Raw genomic sequence first — 26,321 nt, forward strand, 5'->3', positions numbered from 1 at the left:
AAAAAAAAGCTGGGCAAGCTTCAAGCACAAATGGGGTGCAGCAGATCGGGGAGACCCCTTCCAAAAGTGCTCACTAAGTCACCATACTTAATAGAATAGTATAACAGAGTTGGAAGGGACCCTGGAGGTCATCTAGCCCAACCCCCCTGCTCAGGCAGGAAACCCGGTACCCTTTCAGACAAATGGCTGTCCAGTCTCTTCTTCAAGACTTCCTTTTTTATAAGCTTTTTATTGCTTTTTTTTTTCTCTCTCTCTCTCTACATACATATGTTAGTTTTTCAAACCGGGTGTGATCTGGGTTCATGAAACGCTAATACATAATGAAGTCCTACTCTTTGGTTCTCCCTTCCAGCCATTCGTAGAATAAATTCCAGCTTTGGTCGTGTTCTGTGTCTTCTTTATCTTTCAGCCTCATTGTCAATCTGCCCATCTCCGGGCATTCCAGTATATCTTTTTTATTACTTCTTCTTCTGAAGGTATTCGTTCATTCTTCCAGCATTGCGCATCAGTCTCTTCTTAAAAACCTCCAGTGTTGGAGCATTCACAGCTTCTGGAGGCAGGTAGTTCCACCGGTTAACTGTTCTCACTGCCAGAAAGTTTCTCCTGAGTTCCAGGTTGCTTCTCTCCTTGATGACTTTCCATCCGTTGCTTCTTGTCCTGCCTTCAGGTGCTTTGGAGAAGAGCTTGACCCCCTCTAGAGCAGATCACAGTGATAGGAAGATCTAAGCCAAGGGGGGGGCGGGCGGTGTCTTCAAACTGGGCAAATTTAGGATTTGTGGACTTCAACTCCCAGAATTCTGGGAGTTGAAGTCCACAAGTCTTAAAGTTGCCCAGTTTGAAGACCCTCAATCTAAGGTTCTTAGAAATCTGTTTTTCTTTCTCTTTTCTTACACACGCACCCAACTTTCTCTGGAACAAAATGTTCAAGCCCTACCACAGATACCACATTGCTTCCTTTCCATGTGGCTCACCACTGGGTGGCTAAGAACTCGGGATTGGTAGAAGGACATCCTGTTCTCCCAGGGAAGTGCACGGGAGGTTGGCCTGTGGCCTACCAGCTAATCAACCATCTCAGGCAGACACGTGTCCTCACCGCTTCCTCCTTCGGCAGCCTTTGCATATCCGACGGGAGCTTAGTAACCTTCCGAAAGCAAGCAGGAAGCCGTGGGGAGGCTGGATTGTATCTCCCACAGGCCTGGAGTGTCAGGCAGCCTTTTAGCAGACCAAGAGAGGAAAGGAGTAGATCCCGTAAGGTCCTTGGTGCCCTCTGAGCTTGGCTGTTTTCCTGCAGACATTTCGTGACCCAACTAGGGGACGTCATCAGGGCTAGAAGGGAGGAGGAGGAGGACTGTGGGGTCCTTGTTGCTCTCTGAGCTGGGTGGTTTTCTTGCAGACGTTTGGTGACCCAACTAGGGAACATCATCAGTGCTAGAAGGGAGTGGGGTGGGGAGAGGAGGAGGAAGAAAAAGACTGTGGCGTCCTTGGTGCTGTCTGAGCTTGGTTCTTTTCTTGCAGACATTTCATGACCCAACTAGGGAACATAATCAGTGCTAGAAGGGAGGGGGGTTTGTGGAGGAGGAGGAGGGAAGGAAGGAAGGAAGGAAGGAAGGAAGGAAGGAAGGAAGGAAGGAAGGAAGGAAGGAAGGAAGGAAGGAAAGAAAGAAAGAAAGAAGGAAAGAAAGAAAGAAAGAAAGAAAGAAAGAAAGAAAGAAAGAAAGAAAGAAAGAAAGAAAGAAAGAAAGAAAGAAAGAAAGAAAGAAAATAAAAGAAAGGATTATGGGGTCCTTGGTGGTCTCTGAGCCGGGTTGTTTTCTTGCAGACGTTTTATGACCCAACTAGGGAACATCATCAATGCTAGAAGGGAGGGGGTTTGAAGAGAGGAGGAGGAAAGGAAGGAAGGAAGGAACAAAGAAAGAAAGGAAGGAAGGAAGGAAGGAAGGAAGGAAGGAAGGAAGGAAAGAAAGAAAGAAAGAAAGAAAGAAAGAAAGAAAGAAAGGAAAAGAAAGAAAGAAAGAAAGAAAGAAAGAAAGAAAGAAAGAAAGAAAGAAAGAAAGAAAGAAAGAAAGAAAGGATTATGGGGTCCTTGGTGCCCTCTAAGCTTGGGGGTTTTCTTGCAGACGTTTCATGACCCAACTAGGGAACATCATCAGTGCTAGAAGCGGGGTGGAGGAGGAGGAGGGGGAGGACTGGGGTTCTTGTTGCTCTCTGAGCTTGGTGGTTTTCTGGCAGATGTTTCATGTTTCATGTTAGTCCTTGACTTACAACCATTTATTTGATGACCGTTTGAAGTTACAACAAAAAGTGGTACTTATGACTGGTTTTCACACCTTCGACAAGCAGAGTCCACGGGGACGTCGGAGGCCCTTAAGCACCTGGGCAACAAAGGTTGTAAAATGGGACAAAACTCACTTAACAAGCCTCTTGCTTAGCAATAGAAGCTTTGGGTTCAATCCTGGTCGCAAGTCGAGGACAGCCTGCATTCGTTTCCGCTGAAGCACGGCCTCGCGATGCCAACACAATCACAGTTGGAATATTGTCGCTATTTCAATGAACGGCGCAAGTCCAGGAAATATATAATCTCCCTGGGGTGATTTAATTGCCAGACCTGTAAGAAGAGCTGATGCAACGTGGTACCCCCCCAGATGACTCCAGTTCCCATCTTCCCCAGCCAATGAGCCTTTGGACTTCCTGGTTGGGAGCAGCAGGGGTTATAGTCCCACAGAGACCCCCTAAGATGACTCCAGTTCCCATCTTCCCCAGCCTTTGCACTTTCTGGTTGGGAGCAATGGGAGTGGTAGTCCTGCAGGGACCCACAAGATGACTCCACTTCCCATCCTTCCCAGCCAATGAGCCTTTGGATTTTCTGATTGAGAGCAGCAGGGGTTATAGTTCCACAGAGACCCCCAAGATGACTCCAGTTCCCATCTTCCCCAGACTTTGGACTTTCTGGTTGGGAGCAATGGGAGTCATAGTCCCGCAGGGAGCCCCCGAGATGACTCCAGTTCCCATCCTTCCCAGCCAATGAGCCTTTGGACTTTCTGATTGAAAGCAGCAAGGGGTTATAGTCCCACAGGGACCCCCCCCCCAAGATGACTCCAGTTCCCATCTTCCCCAGCCTTTGCACTTTCTGGTTGGGAGCAATGGGAGTGGTAGTCCCGCAGGGGGAAACGCTGGTCTGCAAGTCAGAGCATATTTTTTTTAATTACCTTTTTCTCTAGAGTGGGATCCGACCCCCCTCCCCCAATTCTCGCAGGCCAATTGATGTTGCTGCTCATCAGGATCCCGAGGAATGGAAATCCCAAGGGGTGGAGCAGCTTCCCGGCCTAATTATCCGATGCTTGTGCTCATTAGCAACAATGGAGCCCCTCCCAGCCCCCCCCCAGGGGGGTCTTTTCCCTCCGGACCCTCTGCTGTCAGCATGCCATGCCGGCCTCGGGCGCTAGAGGGCAGCAGACGCCGCTGCAAGCCTTTCGGGAGAAGCCAAATCGCGATCGGACGAAGGCGAACATCCGCGTCCCAGGGGAACGATGCAGGATCCAATCCGAGTCGGTCAGCGGGACCGGAGGTTTGTTCTTCCCAACTTCTGGACTCGTGCTGGAGTTCGTGGATGGATGGATGGGTAGATAGGTAGATAAATAGATAAATAGATAAATAGAGATAGACATAGATGATAGATAGATAGATAGATAGATAGATAGATAGATAGATAGATAGATAGATAGATAGATAGATAGATAGATAGATAGATAGATAGATTATGATTGATCATAGAATATGTGATAGATAGATAGATAGATAGATAGATAGATAGATAGATAGATAGATAGATAGATAGATAGATTGATTGATTGATTATGATTGATCATAGAATATGTGATAGATAGATAGATAGATAGATAGATAGATAGATAGATAGATAGATAGATAGATAGATAGATAGATAGATAGATAGATAGATAGATAGATAGATAGATAGATAGATAGATAGATGGATGGATGGATGGATGGATGGATGGATGGATGGATGGATAGCTGGAGATAAATAGATAAGGGATGGATAGAGATAGAGATAGATAAGATGGATGGATGGATGGATGGATGGATGGATGATTGATACATTTTGATTGAGATTCTTTCAGATAGATAAGATATAGCAAGAGAGAGGCAGAGAGATGGAGATAGATTTTGACTGAGATTCTATATATAGAGAGAAAATCTCAATCAAAATCAATCTCTATCTATATTTATCTATCTATATCAATATCTATCAATGTTGATCTGACTATATCTATATCAATATTTATATCTATTCATATCCACCAATATTTATCTATATCTATATCAATATCTATCAATATGTATATATCTGTCAATCTCTCTCTGATTTTAATCCATCCTTATAAGCAACTCAAAGGGGCAAACATGCCTAGTAATGTTTCTTCTTTGCCAAGACCACCACCCTACAAGGTGACTTCAGCTGAGAGAGGGAGGGGCTGTCCCAAAGTCACCCAGCCGGCTTTCGTGCCTAAGGCAGGACTAGAACTCACCGTCTCCTGGTGATTGGCCCATAGTCACCCAGCCGGCTTTTATTGCTTAGGCAGGACTAGAACTCACATCTCCTGGTAATTGGCCCAAAGTCACCCAGCCGGCTTCCATGCCTAAGGCGGGACTAGAACTCACATCTCCTGGTGATTGGCCCAAAGTCACCCAGCTGGCTTCCATGCCTAAGGTGGGACTAGAACTCACATCTCCTGGTGATTGGCTCAAAGTCACTCACCAGACTTCCGCGCCTAAGGCGGGACTAAAATTCACCATCTCCTGGTGATTGGCCCAAAGTCACCCAGCTGGCTTTCCTGTCTAAGGCGGGACTAGAACTCACCATCTCCTGGTGAGTGGTCCAAATAAAGACAGAAAAAGCAAAGAAGCAAAGCCATGACAAATCTTAGTTAGAGAAAATCTAGTCAAGAGCTGACATGGCAGTAAACAAATATTTCCATGTAATCTCATCCCCAGGAACCAATGAAGTCAAGCTTTGGAAATGTTTTCCTCCCGCTATGGTGATCAATCCAAATCCCAAAATTTGCAAAGAGTTTGCAGAAGGAAGGGAGGGAGGAAGGAAGGAAGGAAGGAAGGAAGGAAGGAAGGAAGGAAGGAAGGAAGGAAGGAAGGAAGGAAGGAAAAAGAGGGAGGGAGGAAGGAAAAGCAGGAGGGAGGGAGGAAGGAAGGAAAGAAGGAAGGAAGAAAAAGGGGAGGGAGGAAAAGAAGGAAGGAAGGAAGGAAGGAAGGAAGGAAGGAAGGAAGGAAAAGCGGGAGGGAGGGAGCAAGGGAGGAAGGAAGGAAAGAAGGAAAGAAGGAAAGAAGGAAGGAAGGAAAAGGAGGGAGGAGAAGAGGGAGGGAGGGCGAAAGGAAAGAAGGAAGGAAGGAAGGAAAAGCGGGAGGAGGGAATGATGGAGCGAGGGAGGGAGGAAGGAAAGAAGGAAGGAAGGAAAAAGAGGGAGGGAGGAAGGAAAAGCAGGAGGGAGGGAGGGAGGAAGGAAGGAAGGAAGGAAGGAAGGAAAGAAGGAAGGAAGAAAAAGGGGAGGGAGGAAAAGAAGGAAGGAAGGAAGGAAGGAAGGAAGGAAGGAAGGAAAAGCGGGAGGGAGGGAGCAAGGGAGGAAGGAAGGAAAGAAGGAAAGAAGGAAGGAAGGAAAAGGAGGGAGGAGAAGAGGGAGGGAGGGCGGAAGGAAAGAAGGAAGGAAGGAAAAGCGGAAGGAGGGAATGATGGAGTAAGGGAGGGAGGAAGGAAAGAAGGAAGGAAGGAAAAAGAGGGAGGGAGGGAGGGAGGAAAAGCAGGAGGGAGGGAACGAGGGAGGGAGGAAGGGAGGAAAGAAGGAAGGAAGAAAGGAAAAGAGGAGGGAGGGAGGAGGAGGAGGGAGAAAGGAAGGAAGGGAGGGAGCAAGGGAGGGAGGAAGGAAGGAAGGAAGGAAGGAAAAAGGGAGGGAGGAGAAGAGGGAGGGAGGGAAGAAAGACAGAAGGAAGGAAGGAAGGTGGGAGAGAAGTGCCCTGGTTAGAGATGACAGCGGACATCCTTCTCCAAGTTGAGCCCTTCCAGGTGTGCTTCCCCTACCTGCAGGGCCTCCAGGTGTAATTAGGACTGCAACTCCCAGCATCCTTAGCCAACAGACGTGGAACTCTGGGAGATGCAGTTTCAATACAACCGTAGGCCTCAGCTACCGGAGGTGGAGGCTGCTCTTAGCTAGGCCCACCTGGCAGCAGAAAGGAAAACTGGAGTCTTTGGGGTGCAGGTGTCCCTCCGGGGGGGGAGGGGGGGCTGGCCAAATGACAGCAGGGGTCCCATTTCGCCAGCAGCCTTCTGGATCCAGCGCAGGGCCCCCGGGCGATCCTGCTCAGCTCTTTCCCGTGCCCAGACAGAGCCTCCCTTCGTTCTCCCCCTTTCCAGAGGTCCCCGGAAGTGGAGGCTGTGGGGCTGAGTCACCCCAAACAGGATGAGCGGAGCAAGCCGGGCCTGGCAGTCAGCCCGGCGCCCGGCTGTCTTCGGTCTCTCCAGAGCCCCCGGGGAACTTTGCCCGCAGCTGCAGCTGCCCGGTTGCACAAGCCACCCGCTGATGCAACCGGCTGCTTTTTGCAAGAGCTATCTGCTTCGCCAACGCCCGGCCTGGCACACAGCCCAACGGTGCCCGCTGGGCTGCAAAACGACCCACCCGTAAAAGAGGATATATCTGGGTCAGGGTTGAAATGAGGGGTGCCTGGTGCTCTCTGAGCTGGGTTGTTTCCTTGCAGACGTTTCATGACCCAACTAGGGAACATCATCAGTGCTAGAAAGGAGTGGGGTGTGTGGAGAGGAGGAGGAGGAAAACTGTGGGGTCCTTGGTGCTCTCTGACCTGGGCTGTTTTCTTGCAGACGTTTCATGACCCAACTAGATAACGTCATCACTGCTAGAGTCCATCTCTGGACCTTCAGAATCTCCTGGCCAGAAAAGGCCCAGCCAACTAAACTTGGAAGAACCCCCAACTTGCTCCAGCTCTGTGTTGTCTCCAAACCAAGCTGGCTGGCTGGGGTGTTTTCTCTCTCTCTCACACACACACACACACACAAACAAACTCACACTGACAACCACACAGAGCCTTCCCCAGCAGCCAGCTGGGGAATTGGGCAACCGGAAGGCCAGAGGAAACAGCTGCAACTCTTTCCAAAGGTGTCTGGAAGGATGGCCCTCAGACCGGTTTGAAATCAGCCTGGGTTGGACTTTCTTTCTTTCTCTTTCTTTCTTTCTTTCTTTCTTTCTTTCTTTCTTTCTTTCTTTCTTTCTTTCTTTCTTTCTTTCTCTCTCTCTCTCTCTCTCTCTCTCTTCCTTCTTTCTTTTTCTTTTTCTCTTTCTTTCTTTCTTTCTTTTTCTTTCTTTCTCTCTCTCCCTTCTTTCTTTCTTTCTTTCTTCTTTCTTTCTTTCTTTCTTCCTTCCTTCCTTCCTTCCTTCCTTCCTTCCTTCCTTCCTTCCTTCCTTCCTTCCTTCCTTCCTTCTTCCTTCCTTCCTGTATGTATTTATTTATTTATCCATGGGTTGTTAGGCTCTTGAACGGGAAATAATTTTATAATTTTATGTATGACTGACTTGCGAGGCCGGTGTGTTGTGCAATCAGCTCACATGGAGTAACAAGATGCTGGGTTTGTTGTCACTGTGAGTTGTGGGGGGGGGCAACGAAGGGAGGCTCAGCCAATCTCAATGTATACATGGTTGTACTTTGACAATAAAGGTTCGTTCGTTCATTCATTCATTCATTATTTATTTATACATACATACATACATACATACGCTGGCTTTCTTTGTCTGCACACCCTGTGGGAATTTTCTGCTCTGATCTCTCCTCCTTCGGGGAAGCTGCAACGGGCGCCACTGCGAAAGCCAGTCTTAAGTCCCATTTTGGTGCCGTTGTATGTTTGAACAGTCACTAAATCAGGGGTCCAGCACCCGCGGCCCTGTTTGCGCATGCGCACGGGCGCAAATGGGACTGCTAGCGTGGGGCGAGTGTCCGCAGCCCGTTTGCGCACGCACTGCTAGCCCAGGCAGTTTGGGCAGCCCGTTTGCGCGTGTGCACGGCACCAGCACATGCCCGATGCATGAACGGGGCTGCCAGTGCGGCACCAGTGTGCGTGGCCCCGTGAGCACACGCATGCACACCAGTTTTGAAGCTGCTCTCCTTCCCTCCGGTCCTTGAGCCAGGAAAGATTGTGTTCTGTACCAGCCTGCTACTGGCCCTGCAGAAAAGGCAACCCCTTTACAAACGGCAAGAGGCTGGAATAACGTCTGCCAAATTTATTACTACAAAAACAAACAAGACACGAACCAAGATACAGGAGCCTTGAAACACTATCTGAGCGGTTGCCTTCAGCAAACCAGCCCTCCCCACACATTCCCTTTATAAAGAGTTCAGGGCGTGGCCTCTCTCTGCCTCCTTCTGAGAAGCCCTATTGCCTTCCTCTGTTTACTCCTAATTGACTGCCTCCTGCGTCGGGCGTCCTTGAACAGGGCCAGCTGTGGGTCATCTTCATCCACACTGTCAGGCTCACACAGCTGGGTCTCCATGGTGACCAAGTGGGAGGGGCCTGCCTGAGGGCTCTCATCAGCAAGATCTTCAACCCCCTCAGCAAGGTCTTCAACACCCCCCTCCTCCTCTGAGTCGTCCGACCCAACTGCCGAACCCACAGGCTGACCCTGAATCACAACAGATTGGAGACCACCAGACTTATATCAGTGGTCCCCAACCTTTGGGGCCCTAGGGACCGGTTCCGTGGAGAGAGGTTTTTCCGTGGACCGGAGGGTGCGTGGTTTTGTGTGCTGCCTGCATCCCACGGATCGGGCATTGCTTGTTTGTGCAGACGGGTTGCTGGCGTGCCACGGACCGGTACTGGTCCACGGACCGGGGGTTGGGGACCCCTGTCCCAAACAATCTGTCGTAAAGCAAGGACTGTCTCTACCTTCTTGTGATGCAAGACAGGGCTGGCTCCTTAAGCAAAAAGCGCTTGTTATTTCATTTTCCTGGAGAGCTGATTTCTTCTTCCGTAATTGAGGGTCTTAAGTCTAATTAAGCCACTTAAGGGTACAAAAGTGCTGTGTGTTTACTCAGCAATCAAATCCCTCCGGTGGCAACCAACTTTTCCTCTTCCTAAGCCATTAAAGCTTCCTGCGCAGAAGAGGAGGGCTGAAATAAAGGCAGTCCCCAACTTACGACAATAATTGAGCTCCCGATCTCTCTTGCTGGGTGTGTGTGTGTGTGTGTGTTTGTGGAGAGATCTGTCAAGTGAGTTTTGCCCCAGGAGTGATGACTCTTCTTGCTCCCGTTGTTAAGCGAGTCACAGGGCTGTTAAGTGAATCCGGCTTCCCTGTTGGCTGGAATCTTAAGCAGGGAGCCCTCGACTTACGGCCGCCAATTGTGACCGGGATTCCTGTTGCTAAGCGAGACATCCGTTAAGGGACTTGGGCCCCGTGCTATGACCTTTCCTGCCACCTTTGGGAAACGGAACCCTGCCATCGTTATGTGAATCACATGGTCGTTAAGTGAATCTGGCTTCCCCCTGTTGACTTTGCCTGTCGGGAGGTCGCAAAAGGGGATCACGCAACTTTCCGGGGATTACTGCAAACCGTCATAAGAACGTGCCAGTTGCCAAACGTCCGGATTTTGATCACGGGACCTTGGGGAATGCTGCCACCATTGTAAGTGTGGGAAACGGCCCTAAGCCACTTTTTTTCCACGCCGTTGTGACTTCGAACGGTCAGTAAATGAAACGTGGTAAGTTGAGGACGGCCCCTACTGAGAAAGCTGACTTAGCATCATTTTTCCCACGCTTATGACCACCGGATTTACATTTGGATGCTTGACAACTGACTCCCATTTATTTTATTTTGTTTTTTGTACAGGTTTTTATTTAATTTTATAAGGTTAGGGAGGGGATATAGCCAGGGTAGGGATTAGGGTTTAGGGTGGGATTAGGATCGGGATTGGGGTGGGAACGGGGTTGGGAACAACATTGGGATTGACCCCCAATAACATTTTCAAGCTTTAGCAAACAGATTATTGTCCGGAGACATATGTTCAATTAACGCTAATTAATATAACAGTAAATAGCTGTAGTGTATATGCTAAACGATAATCATAAACGGTATCAGTTAGTCAATGCATATCATTCTCGGGAGAAGGGCGGTATAAAAATTTAATAAATAATAATAATAATAATAATAATAATAATAATAATAATATATTCAAAATAACATATCACATTCAATTCTCGCTAGTTCGTTTTCCTAACCATTAGTAAAAAATTATCCCATGTTTTAAAATAAATTGAATCCTCTTTCTCTTTAATCTCTAAGGTTAATCTGGCCATTCCTGCACACACTAAATTTTTCTTGATAACAACTGACTCCCATTTATGACAGTCGCAGTGTCCAAGGCTCCTGTGATTCCCATTTCTGACCTCGTGACCGGCCGATTCCCTTAACGACCGTGTTGCTAACTGAACGGCAGTGACTCGCTTCCCAGCTGTGGCAGAAAAGGTCATAAAACGGGGCGAAACTCGCTTAATGACCGGCTTCATTAGCAAGAGACATTCTGATCTGGAGTGCGGTCGTAAGCGAACGGTTCCGTTCGGATTCGCTTCGCTGGAGAATCGTACTAGATCCATCCCAGATTCCATTTCCCGACCTGGCGTGTTTAGCAAAGGTGGCGGTGCAACGGGGTGAAATGGGACGCACGCAGCTGGGGTGATTGTGATTGTGATGGTTGTGGGAGCTGCTGATCAAGGATGCCTTTTGTGTGAAAAGAAGAAACAAAAAACCCCGAACAACAGTAAACACTGCAGGATTAACAAGGTCTCTGTCCAAACCGTTGGCCAGAAAGGGCTCTCTAACCCATAATCCTCAGCCTTGTAATTTGGCCGAGAAAAACTCGCCAGGGTCCCATGTCTGCATCAAGAGAAGCAACCTGGAACTAAGGAGAAACTTCCTGACAGTGAGAACAACTAACCAGTGGAACAACTCGCCTCTAGAAGCGGTGAATGCTCCAACACTGGAAGTTTTTAAGAGGAGACTGGACAGCCATTTTGTCTGAAATGGTAAGGTTTCCTGCTTTAGCAGGGGGTTGGACTAGATGACCTCCAAGGTCCCTTCCAACATCATCATCATCATCGTTGTTGTTGTTGTTATTAACCTGCCTCTAGAAGCAGTGAATGCTCCAACACTGGAAGTTTTTAAGAAGAGACTGGACAGCCATTTTGTCTGAAATGGTAAGGTTTCCTGCCTTAGCAGGGGGTTGGACTAGATGACCTCCAAGGTCCCTTCCAACATCATCATCGTCATTGTTGTTGTTATTAACCTGCCTCTAGAAGCGGTGAATGCTCCAACATTGGAAGTCTTTAAGAAGAGACTGGACAGTCATTTGTCTGGAATGGTATAGGCAGGGTTTCCTGCCTTAGCAGGGGGTTGGACTAGATGACCTCCAAGGTCCCTTCCAACTTTACTATTATTATTATTATTAAGGAGGTTCAGCCAATTACTTCCCAAGAAGAAAAGCAATTTTTTTTTCATTATTTCTTCAACATTTTCATTGTCTTTCTCTTTTATCTTTTGACTAGAATTCACCTAGACTTAAAATCATTTGATTAGTGACTAGTTACAACAGACGGGGGAAAAAAGGGACTTATGACTGTTTTTCACACTTAACGACCGTCACGGCATCCCCAGGGTCACGTGATCAAAGTTCAGAGGCTTTGCAACTGGCATGTACTTATGACAGTTGCAGTGATTCCCTTTTGCAACTTTCCAATAAGCAAAGTCAATGGGGAAAGCCAGATTCATTTAACAACCGAGGTACTAACTTCACCATTGCCACGATTCGCTTAACAACTGTGGCAAGGAAGGTCATAAAACAGAGCAAAACTCCCTTAACAGCTGTCTCACTTAGCAACACAAATTTTGGGTTCAGTTGCGGTTGTAGATTGAGAAACACCTGGACTTATCGGTGAGACGGGTGATATATAGATTGAATAAATAATAAACTAATTATAATTTTTTTTGGAAAAAAAAAAAGACAGGAAAATATTTCTCATATAAATTTAGTAAATAGTAATAAAATAAAATCATTATAATTTTTATAAAAGGAGAGGGGAAAATCTCTTACAGATGTAACAATAGTGAAATAATAAAATAATAAAATAAAATAAATAAAATAATAAAATGAAATGAAAAATAAATGAAATAAAATAAAAAATAAAAAATAAAGAATAAAATAAAATAAAAAATAAATAAAATAAAATAAAAAATAAAAAATAAAGAGAATAAAATAAAATAAAAAATAAATAAAATAAAATAGAGAATAAAATAGAGAATAAAATAAAATAAAAAATAAATAAAATAAAATAAAATAAAATAAATAAAAATATAGAATAAAATAAAATAAAAAATAATAAAGAATCAAATCAAATCCAGAATCAAATCAAATCAAATCTAAAAGATAGAATAGAATAAAATAAAACAATAAAAAATAAAATTAACATCATTAACATTAAATAAATTAAATTGAAATAAAATAGAAAAATTAAAAGCTTGGAAGAGTAAACCTTTCAGCCCGGTTAACTGGCTCAGATTGTATTCTGCAACATTATCCTGAGACTCCGTACATTTATTTTCATTCCTATAAAATAATTATCTTTTTTTTTTTAAAAAAAAAAGGCCACAGGAATCTCTTTCTCCATCTTCCCACAGATTTCTCCTCTTCTCGCCCTGCTCTGTGTCCAAACTCGCGTGTGGCCGTCTGGCTGGCCGTGGGAGGGAGGAAAGAGAGAGAGAGAGAGGACTCATGGGCCGTGCAAAGCAGCAGCTGTGCACCCAGCGCACACCCAGAATGTGCAAGGGTGTGTGGGTGTGTTTGCTCACACACTGGGGGGGGTTGGGGGGGGAAGAGAAGGAGAGATGTTTAGATAAGTGCCTCCTTGCCAAAAGAAGGCGGGCAGGCTGGGAAGCTCGCCGCAGACAAGCTGGCGCCTCGGTACACCTGGGGAAGCTCAGGTTAAATGCTCTGCACATTCCAGAGCTGCGCATACAGCTGATTGAAGCATTAACAAACAGGCAAGCCGAGCCAGGCTCCAGATGGGCTGGGAGGGAGCCAGAGGTTCAAGGGGGGGAGGGGAGGGAGGGGAAGCCCAGGGATGAGCAGGGCAGCGCACTCAGCAAACAACACCAGCTATGCCTTCCCTATGCGCTTTCTCCACTCTGGACTCCAGCCTGTGGATACTGCACCCACACGGGGGAGGGAGGGGGAGAGAAACAGCCAGCAAAAGGGTCTTTCCTGAATTGGGGAGGGGGGGGAGGAAAAAGTGATCCACAAGCAGAATGAGAGAATAGCAGGGTAGGAGGGACCTTGGAGGTCTTCTAGTCCAACCCCCTGCTATGCCATTGTGGGTAAATGGTTGTCCAGTCTCTTCTTAAAAGCCTCCAGCGATGGAGCATTCACAGCTTCTGGAGGCAAGGAGTTCCACTGGTTAATTGTCCTCACTGTCAGGAAGCTTCTCCTTAGTTCCAGGCTGCTTCTCTCCTTGATGAGTTTCCCTCCGTTGCTTCTCGTCCTGCCTTCAGGGCGCTTTGGAGAAGAGCTTGACTCCCTCTTCTTTGGGGCAGCCCTTCCAATACTTGAAGACTGTCCGGCCTTCTGGTGCTTTGGAGAACAGAACAGAACAGAGTTGGAAGGGACCTTGGAGGTCATCTAGCCCAACCCCCTGCTCAGGCAGGAGGCCCTCTACCATTTCAGACCAACGGCTGTCCAGTCTCTTCTTAAAAATGTCCAATGTTGGAGCACCCACCACTTCTGGAGGCAGGTAGTTCCACTGGTTAATTGTTCTAATTGTCAGGAAGTTTCTCCTTGTATTCTAGGTTGCTTCTCTCCTTGATTAGTTTCCCTCCATTGCTTCTTGTCCTGCCTTCGGGGGGCTTTGGAGAACAGAAGAGAATAAGAAGGGACCTTTACATGCTCCTGGAACCTGGTTTAAATTCTAAACTAAGGTCTGTAATATGGAGAACAATCATACGAACAGGTGCCCAGAGTCACTTGATAGATAGGCAGATGGGCCGCGTATAAATTGCATAACTAAGGACAGGTAATCCTCCATTTACCATCATTCCTTTAGTGACCCATTCCAAGTTACAGCACTGAAGAAAGGGCGTTGTGATGGCTTTTCTCACACTTACGACCACTGCAGCATCCCCAGGGTCACGGGATCAAAACTCGGAGGCTTGGCAACTTGGGATGTACTTGGGATGGTTGAAATGTGCTCCCCCTTTGTGATCTTCTCACGAGCAATGTCGGCCAAGGGGGGGAACAAAACAGATTCCCTTAATAACCGTTTTTCTAGTGATTCGTTTGGCCAAACCCCTGCTAAAATGAAGCCATACTCACTGAACAAAATGTCTCGTTTGGCAACGGAAATTTAATGGCTCCGTTGCGGTGGTAAGTCGAGGACCGCCTGTGAATGAACCAATGAAAAGTCTGTGTTTAATAGGAAAAGGAGTTTTTCTGTCCTTTTTTCTAGCTAACCAGGTAAAGCTTTCGCAAGCTGCCTCCGGATAAAATTAGTTAGCCAGAAAAGATGCGAGCGTATTGCTTCTGATTTTCGGCCCTGTGGATTAACATACTTTTTTTTAATAACAAAACATGGTTATTTATGGTTTCATTAGTTCATTCTTTATATATATATATATATGAGCTGTCACCGGTGTGACTACTGCCTGTTCGATGGCCTTCATGATAGGCTGAAACAGGAAATAAAGATTTGTCCCATGTTTGGGGCCTAGCAAGGTAATCTAAATAGTTAACAAGCATTTCACACACACACACACACACACACACACACACACACAGGCACACAGACACACAGGCACACACACACACACACACACACACACACACACAGATATATATATATATATATATTTCCAACTCTAGGGGCCGGTGCTCATCTCCGTTTCAAAGCCGAAGAGCCAGCGCTTGTCCGAGGACGTCTCCGTGGTCATGTGGCCGGCATGACTAGACGCCAAAGGCGCACGGAACGCTGTTACCTTCCCACCGGAGTGGTCCCTATTTTTCTACTTGCATTTTCACGTGCTTCCGAACTGCTAGGTTGGCAGAAGCTGGGACGAGTAACAGGCGCTCACTCTGTTACGCGGCACTCGGGATTCGACCCGCCAAACTGCTGACCATCTATATATATATTCTTAATTTTCTATTTTTACAATCAAGTGCTTCGTAGGCAACGTGTTGACCTGGGTCCATTTAGCAATTCCTTGGTACATCTAAGCTTCTTCAAACTAAATCCAATATTACCCCATCCAGGACATCCTGTCTTCTTCCGTTAATAAACATTTTTCCACATTAAGCAAACACAGTTCTTATTGCGGTTAATAAATATGCAGTTGAATATCAGCATTTATTACGGTTTTCTAATATTATCCATGATATGGGTTTAAAATTATCTTTTCTAACCGAAACGTATCTTAATTGCCTTTGCACTCAATATCCATTGATTCAGTCAGTATCCTATTTTCGCTTTTTTTTTTCTCCAATTTTTAACGTGCCTCTTTTTCCCACTAAACATTAATCTCAGGGAATTCTAATTATATTTCCCTCCCTCCCATGAATCTGATTTTCTCTTTGGTCCGGTAGGTCTTAGATCTGAAGATATGCCACTCCATTCCTGCCTGAGCAGGGGGTTGGACTAGATGACCTCCAAGGTCCCTTCCAACTTTATTATTATTATAATCCCGAAAGTGCCCACTCCAATCCCTCTATTTTAACCCCATCCACGGGGTCCTCATTGCTGCCAGCCCCTCCTTCCCTCCTGTACAGGTAGAATTTCCATTGCAAAGCAAAGCAGTTGTGAAATAAGCCGCGCCCCATTTTATAACCCTCTTGCCACGGTTGTTAAGCGAATCTCTGAGCTCATGAAGTGAAATTACCTAATTGTTAAGCAAAATTGGGCTTCCCCCTGTCGACTTTGTTTATCGGAAGCTGTCTGGGAAGGCTGCAAAGGGCAATCAAGTGATCCCCTGGACAGTGCAACTGTCGTAAGTACATGCCAGTTGCCAAGCCTCCAAATTTTGATCATGTGAGCCCAGGGATTGGGCAACGGTCAGAACTGCAAGGATTGGTGGCAAGTCATTTTTTCCCCCAAGGCTGTTGTTAACTAGGGTGCCCTGCTCCAGCAAGGGAGGTGGGACTATCCATCAGAATAGAGTTGGAAGGGACCTTGGAGGTCATCTAGTCCAACCCCCTGCTCAGGCAGGAGACCCTATGCCATTTCAGACCAACGGCTGTCCAGTCTCTTCTTAAAAACCTCCAGGGATGGAGCACTCGCCACTTCTGGAGGCCAGCCGTTCCGCTGGTTAATTGTCCTCGGGGTCAGGGAAGTTTCTCCTTAATCCCAGGTTGCTTCTCTCCTTGCTTAAGTTTCCATCCGTTGTTTCTTGTCCTGCCTTCAGGGGCTTTGCAGAATAAGTGGACAACAACCCCCCCCACACACACACACTTCTTTGTGTTAGCTAATCATCTTAGTTGCTCTACTATGCACCCTTTTCTGGTCTCAACATCTTTTTTTTGTATCCTGGTGATCAAAACTGGATGCAGTTCTCTCTTAAGACTGGCCATACCCAGTTCCTATATATTTTTCTTCAAACTTTTTTGTCTCCAGGCCTTTAATCATTGTAGTTGCTCCTTCTCTGCAGGCCTGCTTACGAGACCTCCACGCGCTCTCTCTCTCCCAACTCTTCTCTAATTCTGCAATCCAGCTTTTGCTCCACGGGGGTATATATACTCTTGCCTCCAGCTTAGCAGCTGCTCAGCATATTTACTCCGCCCTGCCTTCCCCCTAGCTCTAGGGAATGGCAGGGACTGGTTACTTCCCACTCAAGCTGCATTACTCACAGCTCTTCAACACGGCCCTAATCCACCCAGTTTCCGCAGAAAAGTCACCCCAACAGGCTGACTTGCCTCTGTGGTTTCAGCCTCGGTTTGCCCGGGCTGAGAATGGGCAGAATAGCTCAGGAGAGGGTTGCAAGGGGAGAATACAGGATGTGACATTAAAATAAGCTGGAAGCGACCTAGAATTGGGGAGCTGGAACTGACCTAACAGGGAGGTTGGGAGTTGAAGGTCCTGGAAGTTAAGTACAGGTTAAGTCTTCTACTTACGACCGCAATTTCTGTTGCTAAGCAAGACAGTTAAGCGAGTTTTGTGATGTTTCTTGCCACCCCGAATCACCGCAATTATTAAGTTAATAATAATAATAATAATAGTTGGAAGGAACCTTGGAGATTAGTAGACTAGTTCCCCCACCGATTTGATTGGTCTGGTCACAAAAGGGGATTGTGGGAGCCCAGGACACTGGAACCATCAATTGGTCCTCGATTTACGACAGCTCATTTAGTGACCAGTTATGACAGCACTGAAAAAAAGGGAGCTAGGACCGTTTTTCACACATACGGCCGTTGCAACGTCCCCGTGTTTACGTGGTCAAAAAATTCAGTCAGCTTGGCAGCTGACTCGCGTTTACGACGGTTGCGGTGTCCCAGGGTTACGCGATTCCCCCTTTTGCGACCTTCTGACAAGCAGTCAGTGGGGAAGCCGGGTTCATTTAACAACCATGTGACTTACTTAACAACTGCAGTGATTCAATTAACGACTGTGGTCTCAAAATGAGAAAAAAAACCCCACATAACCAATGTTTCACTTAGCAACAAAAATGTGGAGCTCAGTTGAGGACTACCCGTGTGAGGCAGTTGCCAGTTTTGATTGTATCGCTGCGGGGATGCTGCGACGGTCGTTAAGTGTGAAAAATGTTCATAGGTGACTTTTTCCGGCAATATTTAACTTTGGTCGCTAAACGTACTGTTGTAAGTCGAGGACTACCTATATCTTTGTTGGGTCTGAATTTCCCAACTCTGAAAGTAGTAGAAAAGAGTTTTCTGAAATTCTGGGAGCTGCATCTGTTGAAAATTGGGCAGCCATTTTTTCTGGGAGGAGCTGAGGGCCCTGCTCTGGGCAGGGGGTTGGACTAGAAGACCTCAAAGGTCCCTTCAAGGCTAGGATTCTGATTCACCTGCCAAGTAATCCTTCGGGCACCATCACCGAGATAAGTTTTATCTCAGCCTTTTTTACCAGACTGGTTAGCTCCCAAGTGGGTAGAATCCTAGGGCTGGAAGGGACCTCAGAGGTCATCTAGTCCAACCCCCTGCTCAAGGCAGGAGACCTATCATCCAGGTCAGCACTTTTTTCATACCCAGCCTGATTGAGACCACATTTAGCCTTTTCTTTCACGCACACATTCACAAAAGACACATTTTTAAACTTGTGGGCTTTTCACAATGCTGGCTGGGGAATTCTGGGACTTGGAAGTCCACAAAGCAGGCAGGCTCCAGAAACACTGTAACTGACAGCCATTCCTGGCGTACGATTGGTGGAGTTCCCACTTTGACCCCCCCCCAGACTGGCCGCCTCTTCTACCATGCGTGCTTCCCTTCATATAGGCCAGTGGTGGTGGACCTATGGCATGCGTGGCACAAGTGACACGCAGTGCCCTCTCTGTGGGCACGTGTGCCGTCGCCCCAATCCTAGGCCTTCAGCTGTGTTTTATAAAACCTTTTCGCTTTAGGTCTCCGCTGGCGTGTACAAAAAAAAAAAAGGTTCAATCAATCAACTTCTCGCAGGAAAAAAAAATCTCGCAAATTTGGAATTGATTGAACAAACTTTTTAGTCCCACCCAGTCTGCTGTTACCACCGCAGCCACGCCCACCCAATGGGCCACGCCCACCCAATGGGCCACGCCCACCCAATGGGCCACGCCCACCCGGCACCCAACGATTCATAAGCGGGTTTTGGGTTGCAGTTGGGACCCTCGGTCTCTAAAAGGTTCGCCGTCAGAGATATAGGCTATGACAGGGGTCTTCCAACTTGGCAACTTTTAAGACTCGTGGACTTCAACTCCCAGAATTCCTCAGCCAGGCGAGCTGAAGTCCACCAGTCACAAAAGGGCCAAGTTGGAAGACCCCTGCTTGTGGACTTCAACTCCCAGAATTCCTCAGCCAGGCGTGCCTGGCTGAGGAATTCTGGGAGTTGAAGTCCACAAGTCTTAAAAGTTGCCAAGTTTGAAGACCCCCTAGCTATGACATCAAACTCAAGATTCCCCCCCCCCAACGTGTATAGAGCTGGGGTTTGGGGGTGTCCCCACCTCCCTGCATGAAAACACACTCTCCAAAAACAGCCTTTTTTTTTCACAGCAATATGCATTTGTTCCCTAACCAACAGCAAAAAGTATAGAAAAATATTCTCAGAAATAGGAGCATTGTAATATACAATACAGTCCGTTCTCAGAAAACTGAGAAATATTCGGGTGAGGTTTCAATCCTAGCTTTTTTTTAAGAAAGCGAAAAAAGGTGGGGGGAGGCACTGTCCCATCGAGACGTTAATTCGGAGTCCAATTCTAGAGTTGATCCCTTCTTCTGGAACTTTAGCACCAGGCCGATAAAAAGACGAGAGTTCCCATCAACATCTGGATCTCCAAAGGCACTTTCAATCTGCTGTCCAGCCCACATCTGGGAATGGGGCAGGTAAGAAGCCCCCCCACACACACACACACACATCACCACCGCTTGAAGCGCCCCATTATTTTTTTTTCCCCTGCCATTGGAGGGATAAGGAAGCATTCCAACAGATCTTCCGGCAGGCTTTAAGAGGGATCTTCAGCGGCACAAGATTCGGTCATCCGGGCTAACACAAGCGGGCTGTTTTAAAAACAAAACGAGAAAAAAAACACAACTTGTTAAGATAAAAGAGATTAGCTGCGTTTCTACCCGTTTTCCCAGGGCAAAAAACGACAACAACATTCTGTGGTTATTGTACAAAAAAAAAAAAAAAGATCGCCAGAGTGATGTCAACTGAGTGTTGTGTTGTGTTGTGAAACTGGGAAGCTGACACGTCCCTAAAAACAGCTGTTTCAACCAGAGACTTCTCTCTCTTTCTTTGCATTTATTATTTATTTATTTATTATTTATTTATTTATTATTTTATTATTTTATTATTATTTATTATTATTATTCTCTTTCTTTGCATTTATTTATTTATTGCATTTAGGCCAGTGGGGGGGGGGGGGAAGGGATAAAATGCAAACTCAACCAGAATCCAACAGCCCTTGATTGGCATAATTAAAAGAACCCTTGATCTCAATTCAATAAAATCCCAAATAAGCAAACCTTGGCGCATATAAGGGGGGTGGAGGGGATACGCAGCTGTATTTGAATAGTTCTCAACTTACAACTGAACCCAACCGTTTGTTAAGTGAGACATCGGTGAAGCGAGTGGGGGCCTCGCCTTGTGACTTTTCTTGCCACCGTTGTTCAGCGAATCACTGCAGGGAGTAACGTTTTGTTAAATGAACCTGCCTTCTCTTTGACTTTGCTTGTCAGAAGGCTGCAAAAGGGGATCACGTGACCTTTGGGATATAGCGACGGTCGTAAGTATGAACCAGTTGCCCAGCGCCTGGATTTTGATCACCTGATCATGGGGTAACTGGAAAATGGTCACGTCGCTTCAAACAGTCACTAAATAGATAGACTGCTGTAAGTAGAGAACTACCTGTACTTTGTACAAAAAGACCATTCCTCTCTCTCTGTGTGTGTGTATAAACATATTATATATATGTATATGTTTGTGTGTGTATGTGTGTGTGTGTGTGTGTGTATATATATATATATATATATATATATATATATATATATATATATATATATATATATATATATATATATATATATATATATATATATGTTTAAGTATTTGTCAAGGCTTTTTGAATGGACCTTGCTAATTAACTCTTTCATTCCTGTTTTGGCCCGGCTCAGGGCTTATCCACAGGAACTAGTCAACTTATGACAGCTCATTATTTGTGCAAATTATTCAAATTGCTAATAAAGAATTTGGGAGGCTAAGATGATCATTTCGAACTCTTTATGTTCTCGTCAGTTAGTCATACCCTTTATCTGAGATTCGAACCCGATTCGAATATGTGTGTGTGTGTGTGTGTGTATGTGTTTATATATGTGTGTGTGTATATGTGTGAAAACAACTGCCTAATGTGCAATCAGCCCAGGTTCGAATCTCAGAAGGGTATGGCTGACTGATGAAAACTAATAAGTTTGAAATGCATATCAGTCTCCCTTAATTCTGCAAACGGACGGATTTGTAAAGGGTGACACAATTCAGACGGGCGGCACCTGGTGAATTACAACAGGGAAATCACCTCTAATCTCATGATCCTAAAGTGTTTCTCTTCCCTCCCCCCTAAGAATCCAGAGACGGTAGCGCCTTCTGTGGCTCAGCAAAATTTATTCCAAAGCAAAAACTTCCCCAAAGCTTCTGTCTGGTTAAGAGAACTTGCTACAACTCTCGACTTGTAAAGGACGCCACAAGGTTCTGCTGGATTCGCAGCTATCCAAATTGAGCAAAATTTCCTTTCTGCAAAATCTTGGCTAAGGGCTACGCTTCGCTTCAGCCATGCTGGCAGCTTGCTGGCATCCCCTGGAGCCAACCTGGGAGGGGGAGACATCGATGCCCACCAGAAGGACTGGCAAGGATGGCAGTTGGGAAGAGGATGAGAATGTCCCTCCTCCCTTCCAAGCAGAATTCCTGTTTGGGGCCCACGAATTTATTGGGACAAGGGCAGGAGAACCCACACCAACAATGGGATGCATAACTGGCAAAAAAAAATCTACTGGTAACTTAGGTGCTTGAGGTGGGGTGGCAGACGGACGCAAAACCCACGGAGCCCTCGCTGCGCGTTCTGGGCGCCGGTGGGAGATGGGCACGAACCCAGGGAGCCCTTGTTCAGGTTCAGGACACGGGTGGGAGATGGGCACAAGCCCCACGGAGCCCTCGCTGCGCACTCTGCACGCGGGTGGAAGATGGGCGCAAGCTCCACGGAGCCCTTGCTCGGGTGGAAGATGGGCACAAGCTCCACGGAGCCCTTGCTCGGGTTCTGGGCGCGGGTGGGAGACGGGCACAAGCCCCACGGAGCCCTCGCTGCGCACTCTGCACGCGGGTGGAAGATGGGCGCAAGCTCCACGGAGCCCTTGCTCGGGTTCTGGGCGCGGGTGGGAGACGGGAACGAGCCCCACGGAGCCCTGGCTGCGCGCCCTCTCCTGGGGGAATCTGCCTTGGCGGGGAATGGCTCACCTCGGCTCCGGCCGGCTCGTCCACGCCCCGCGGAGGGGTCGCCCCGGCGGCCAGCGGGTCCTGCAGCTCGTGCTGGAGAGCCCAAATGTAGTCGATGACGTGCTGGAGGATCTCCACTTTGGACACGCGGCGATGGCGAGGCAAGGTGGGCACCAGCGCGGCCAGACGCGAGTAGCAGCCTTTCATGTCCAGAAGCAGCGAGGCGGCGGCGGCCGCTTGCTCCGGGCCGAGGGGCAAGCCCCGGGAAGCGGGGCTGCCCACGCGGGACAGCGACACGCTCTGCTCCGAGAGGCAGCGCGGCAAAGGCTCGCCCCCGGCGCCCTTCAGCGCGCAGCTCGGGCCGGGGGAGGCGGCGGGGGCAGCGGCGGCGGGGATCCCCTTCATGGCCGGCAGAAGAAGAGGCGGACGCAACCCCGAGGACAGAAGACGCGAGGGCGCGTCTAACGCAGCCGCGAGTGGAGCGCCGGCGCCCGAGAGGCGGCTTTTATAGCGATCCGAGCCGCGGGGGCGGAGCCAGGCGGCTGCCGGGCAGCCAATGACAGGAGCGGGGCGTGGCTTCCCGCTCTTGTGTTTTCATTGATGGGACTGGAGGCCGCGGGTTTTGTTTTTTTTTGCAACGCGGGTTTCGCCCCCTCTGCTGGTCGTGTGGATGGGGGAGGGAAGTGTGTGTGTTTGTGTGTGTGTGTGTGTGTGTGTGCTGGTCGTGTGGATGGGGGAGGGAAGTGTGTGTGTGTGTGTGCTGGTCGTGTGGATGGGGGAGGGAAGTGTGTGTGTGTGTGTGTGTGTGTGTGTGTGCTGGTCGTGTGGATGGGGGAGGGAAGTGTGTGTGTGTGTGTGTGTGTGCTGGTCGTGTGGATGGGGGAGGGAAGTGTGTCTGTGTGTGTGTGTGTGTTTGTGTGTGTGTTGGTCGTGTGGATGGGGGAGGGAAGTGTGTGTGTGTGTGTGCTGGTCGTGTGGATGGGGGAGGGAAGTGTGTGTGTGTGTGTGTGTGTGTGTGCTGGTCGTGTGGATGGGGGAGGGAAGTGTGTTTGTGTGTGTGTGCGCGTGTGTGCTGGTCGTGTGGATGGGGGAGGGAAGTGTGTTTGTGTGTGTGTGTGTGCTGGTCGTGTGGATGGGGGAGGGAAGTGTGTGTGTGTGTGTGTGTGTGTGTTTGTGTTTGTGTGTGTGTTGGTCGTGTGGATGGGGGAGGGAAGTGTGTGTGTGTGTGTGCTGGTCGTGTGGATGGGGGAGGGAAGTGTGTGTGTGTGTGTGTGCTGGTCGTGTGGATGGGGGAGGGAAGTGTGTGTGTGTGTGTGCTGGTCGTGTGGATGGGGGAGGGAAGTGTGTGTGTGTGTGTGTGTGTGTGTATGGGGGGAAGGGGATGGGGGCCAGGTGCAGGTGGAGGGTGCCCCGGGACATGTTGTCGGGAGGTGTGGGGGAAGGAAGGTTGAAAGGAATCGATCGACAACTTTTGACACTTCTTCCTCCGCGACCCGCAGAGACGGAAACAAAAGTATGTCTGAACATTCCTTTTCTCGCCTCCTCTTCCGCACCTCGAGCGCATTGTGGAACAACACCCCCTACCCACCCGCCGACAAATTTCGTGGGGAGGGGTCGCATTCGGGCTTGCGGCATCCGAGCAGGCGATGCTCTGGTCTGCAGGAATGTGATTTGACAGCCGTTTTTGTTTTTTTTCCCCAGCTCGCTCCGGAATCTGCTGCTCTGGGGGCCCGGTGGCAGACTACAAAACCCATGCCTTCCACCTTGCCAGTTGGGGACTATTGGATCTGGGCCAGGAGGCATCTCCAGGCCGCCGGGTTGATGAAGGAGGCTACCTGGATGGGGGGATTTCTTTGCCCCCCCCGCCTTCCCTGGGGTTCCTTCAACGCCTCCCCACCCCCGGGGGAAAAAGAACTGCGGAACCCAGCATCTAATCTTGGCCTGACCTAGTTGGGCGCGTTGTGTGAACGGAGCCACCCAATGCGGCAGCCGGAATCGATAATGGCACTTTTCCGACCGGTTCCGCAACGAGGCCCCACCTGGACGGGGATTCTCGGCCAGGCTACACACACGCAGGTTACACACCCGCGTGTTGACTCGGAAGTTGTCCCTGGCAAGAATCGCGTCGAGGTGGAAGACTGGATTGAGTGTCTTTAAAAAGGTTACAGTCTCGCCTCTTTTCCTCAGTTGTGCGTGCGGCGTGTGTCATTGATGATGCGTTTTGTGTGTTATTTTATCTATTGTATGATTTACTATGTGTGAGTTGTGTGTGTCATTTCTCTGCGTTTTGTGTTATACTCTGCATTTTGGGTTTGTGTGCTATTTACTGTGTGGTGTGGTGTGGTGTGTGTGTGTGTGAAACCGGCCTGAATTGTCACAAAACGGTCAAACTGCCGTCCACACTTACTCTGAAAGTGAAATTAACCAGCCTGGCAAAGAGGCGACAACGCCTCCCTAAATTACAGGAAAATCCACGCGAAACGCTTCCCACGCCACGGGCGCAGCCGCGGATCGCAAGGAGCGTCGCTGCGTGGTCTCCCGTCCGGCTACATCCAAGCGCAAGCGGAGCCTTTCGCACGTTCCCTGCCCGCTCTTCCAAAGAAAACCCTTCGCATCTTGCACCGATTCCCGCCCGTGTTCCATTCGCACGACCATCGGGGCCCCTGAACTAACCCGGACCTCGACCTGGAGCTTTGCCATTTAGAGCCGTTTCCCACAGCGGGCGCCTGCCTCAACCAGCCGCTCAGACCGCCAGACGCCAAGGCCCGTGACGTCACCCATTCATAAAAATCCCCAGCGCTGTCAGAATTGGCGCCTCGCGGCCGGTGCTCATGGAAACCAGGAGGGGGCGGGGCCGGCTGAGCAGCCTCTCCGCCCGCCGCGCTCTTCCACTCACCTGCCGGGCCGCCCTGGGAGCCGCGGAGCCCGGCGGGGCTGTTGTATCGTCCTCCCTCAATCCCTCCCCCCCTCCGCCCCAAAGATGAGAAAAATCCGCGCCCACCCCACCCGCACCTCCGGGGTAGCCCAAAATTGGTCCCAACATTTCTGTTGCCAAGCAAGGGGCTGGCTAAGTGAGTTTTGCCCCACTTTACAACCTGCTGGTCACCGTTGTTAAGTGAATCACTGCGCTGGAAGTGTTTCAGAAGAGACGGGACAGCCATTTGTCTGAAATGGGATAGTGCAGGGGTCTTCAAACTGGGCCCTTTATGACTTGTGGACTTCAACTCCCAGAATTCCTCAGCCAGCTTTGCTGGCTGAGGAATTCTGGGAGTTGAAGTCCACAAGTCATAAAAAGGCCCAGTTTGAAGACCCCTGGTATAGCGTTTCCTGCCTGAGCAGGGGGTTGGACTAGATGACCTCCAAGGTCCCTTCCAACATTATTATTATATAAAACTTTTATTCATAAAACATGAAAGTCAATCAACCGAACACTCAAATTGACTGGCGCTGATGGTTGACACGGGTTGCTGCCGGCATCCTAGATATCAACCAGGTATCTCCTTAAAAGGTTAGATGTTCCGAGTAGCGCAGTTTTTTTTTTTTGCAGCATTGCTGGAGTGATTGCAGGAACCTGCAATTTCTTGATGTGTTTTGCAAAGTTTTTGGACATAGTTCCCAGTGCCCTGATGACAATGGGTATCACTGTTACATGTTTCATCCATAATCGCGCAGTTTCGATGGCCAGGTCGCGGTATTTCGTAATTTTTCCCAGTTCTTTTTCTTCGACTCTGGCATCTCCTGGTACAGCGATATCAATCAACTGTACACTTCGGTTCTCTACAACCGCGATATCTGGCGTGTTGTGTTCCAAATGGCGATCTGTCTGTATTCAGAAGTCCCACAAGATCTTCACCCTATTATTATTATTATTATTATTATTATTATTATTATTATTATTATTATTATTGTTGTTGTTGTTGTTGTTATTATCATTGTTATTATCATTGTTATCATTATTAGTAGTAGTAGTAGTAATAGTATTTTAGTATTATTATTATTTGTTAAGTTAGTGACATGGTTGTTAAATAAATCTGGCTTCCCCATTGACTTTGCTGGTCAGGGATCACGTAAGCCCAGGATC

The 26,321-nt window shown here is 48.1% G+C and overlaps 1 protein-coding gene across 1 annotated transcript; it reads right to left on the bottom strand.

Moving 5' to 3' along the window:
* Window positions 1-19,331: 19,331 nt before the first annotated feature.
* ID1 (inhibitor of DNA binding 1) lies at window positions 19,332-22,694 on the bottom strand. Its single transcript, XM_083360578.1, has 2 exons — window positions 22,262-22,694; window positions 19,332-19,815 (listed from the first exon to the last, which is right to left on the bottom strand). Exons 1-2 carry the CDS (start codon window positions 22,643-22,645, stop codon window positions 19,774-19,776), a joined length of 426 nt encoding a protein of 141 aa, XP_083216704.1. The 5' UTR covers window positions 22,646-22,694; the 3' UTR covers window positions 19,332-19,773.
* Between the last annotated feature and the right edge of the window lie 3,627 nt (window positions 22,695-26,321).

Source organism: Vipera ursinii, assembly GCF_947247035.1.
Source record: "Vipera ursinii genome assembly, chromosome: 3".
Lineage (NCBI taxonomy): Eukaryota > Metazoa > Chordata > Lepidosauria > Squamata > Viperidae > Vipera > Vipera ursinii.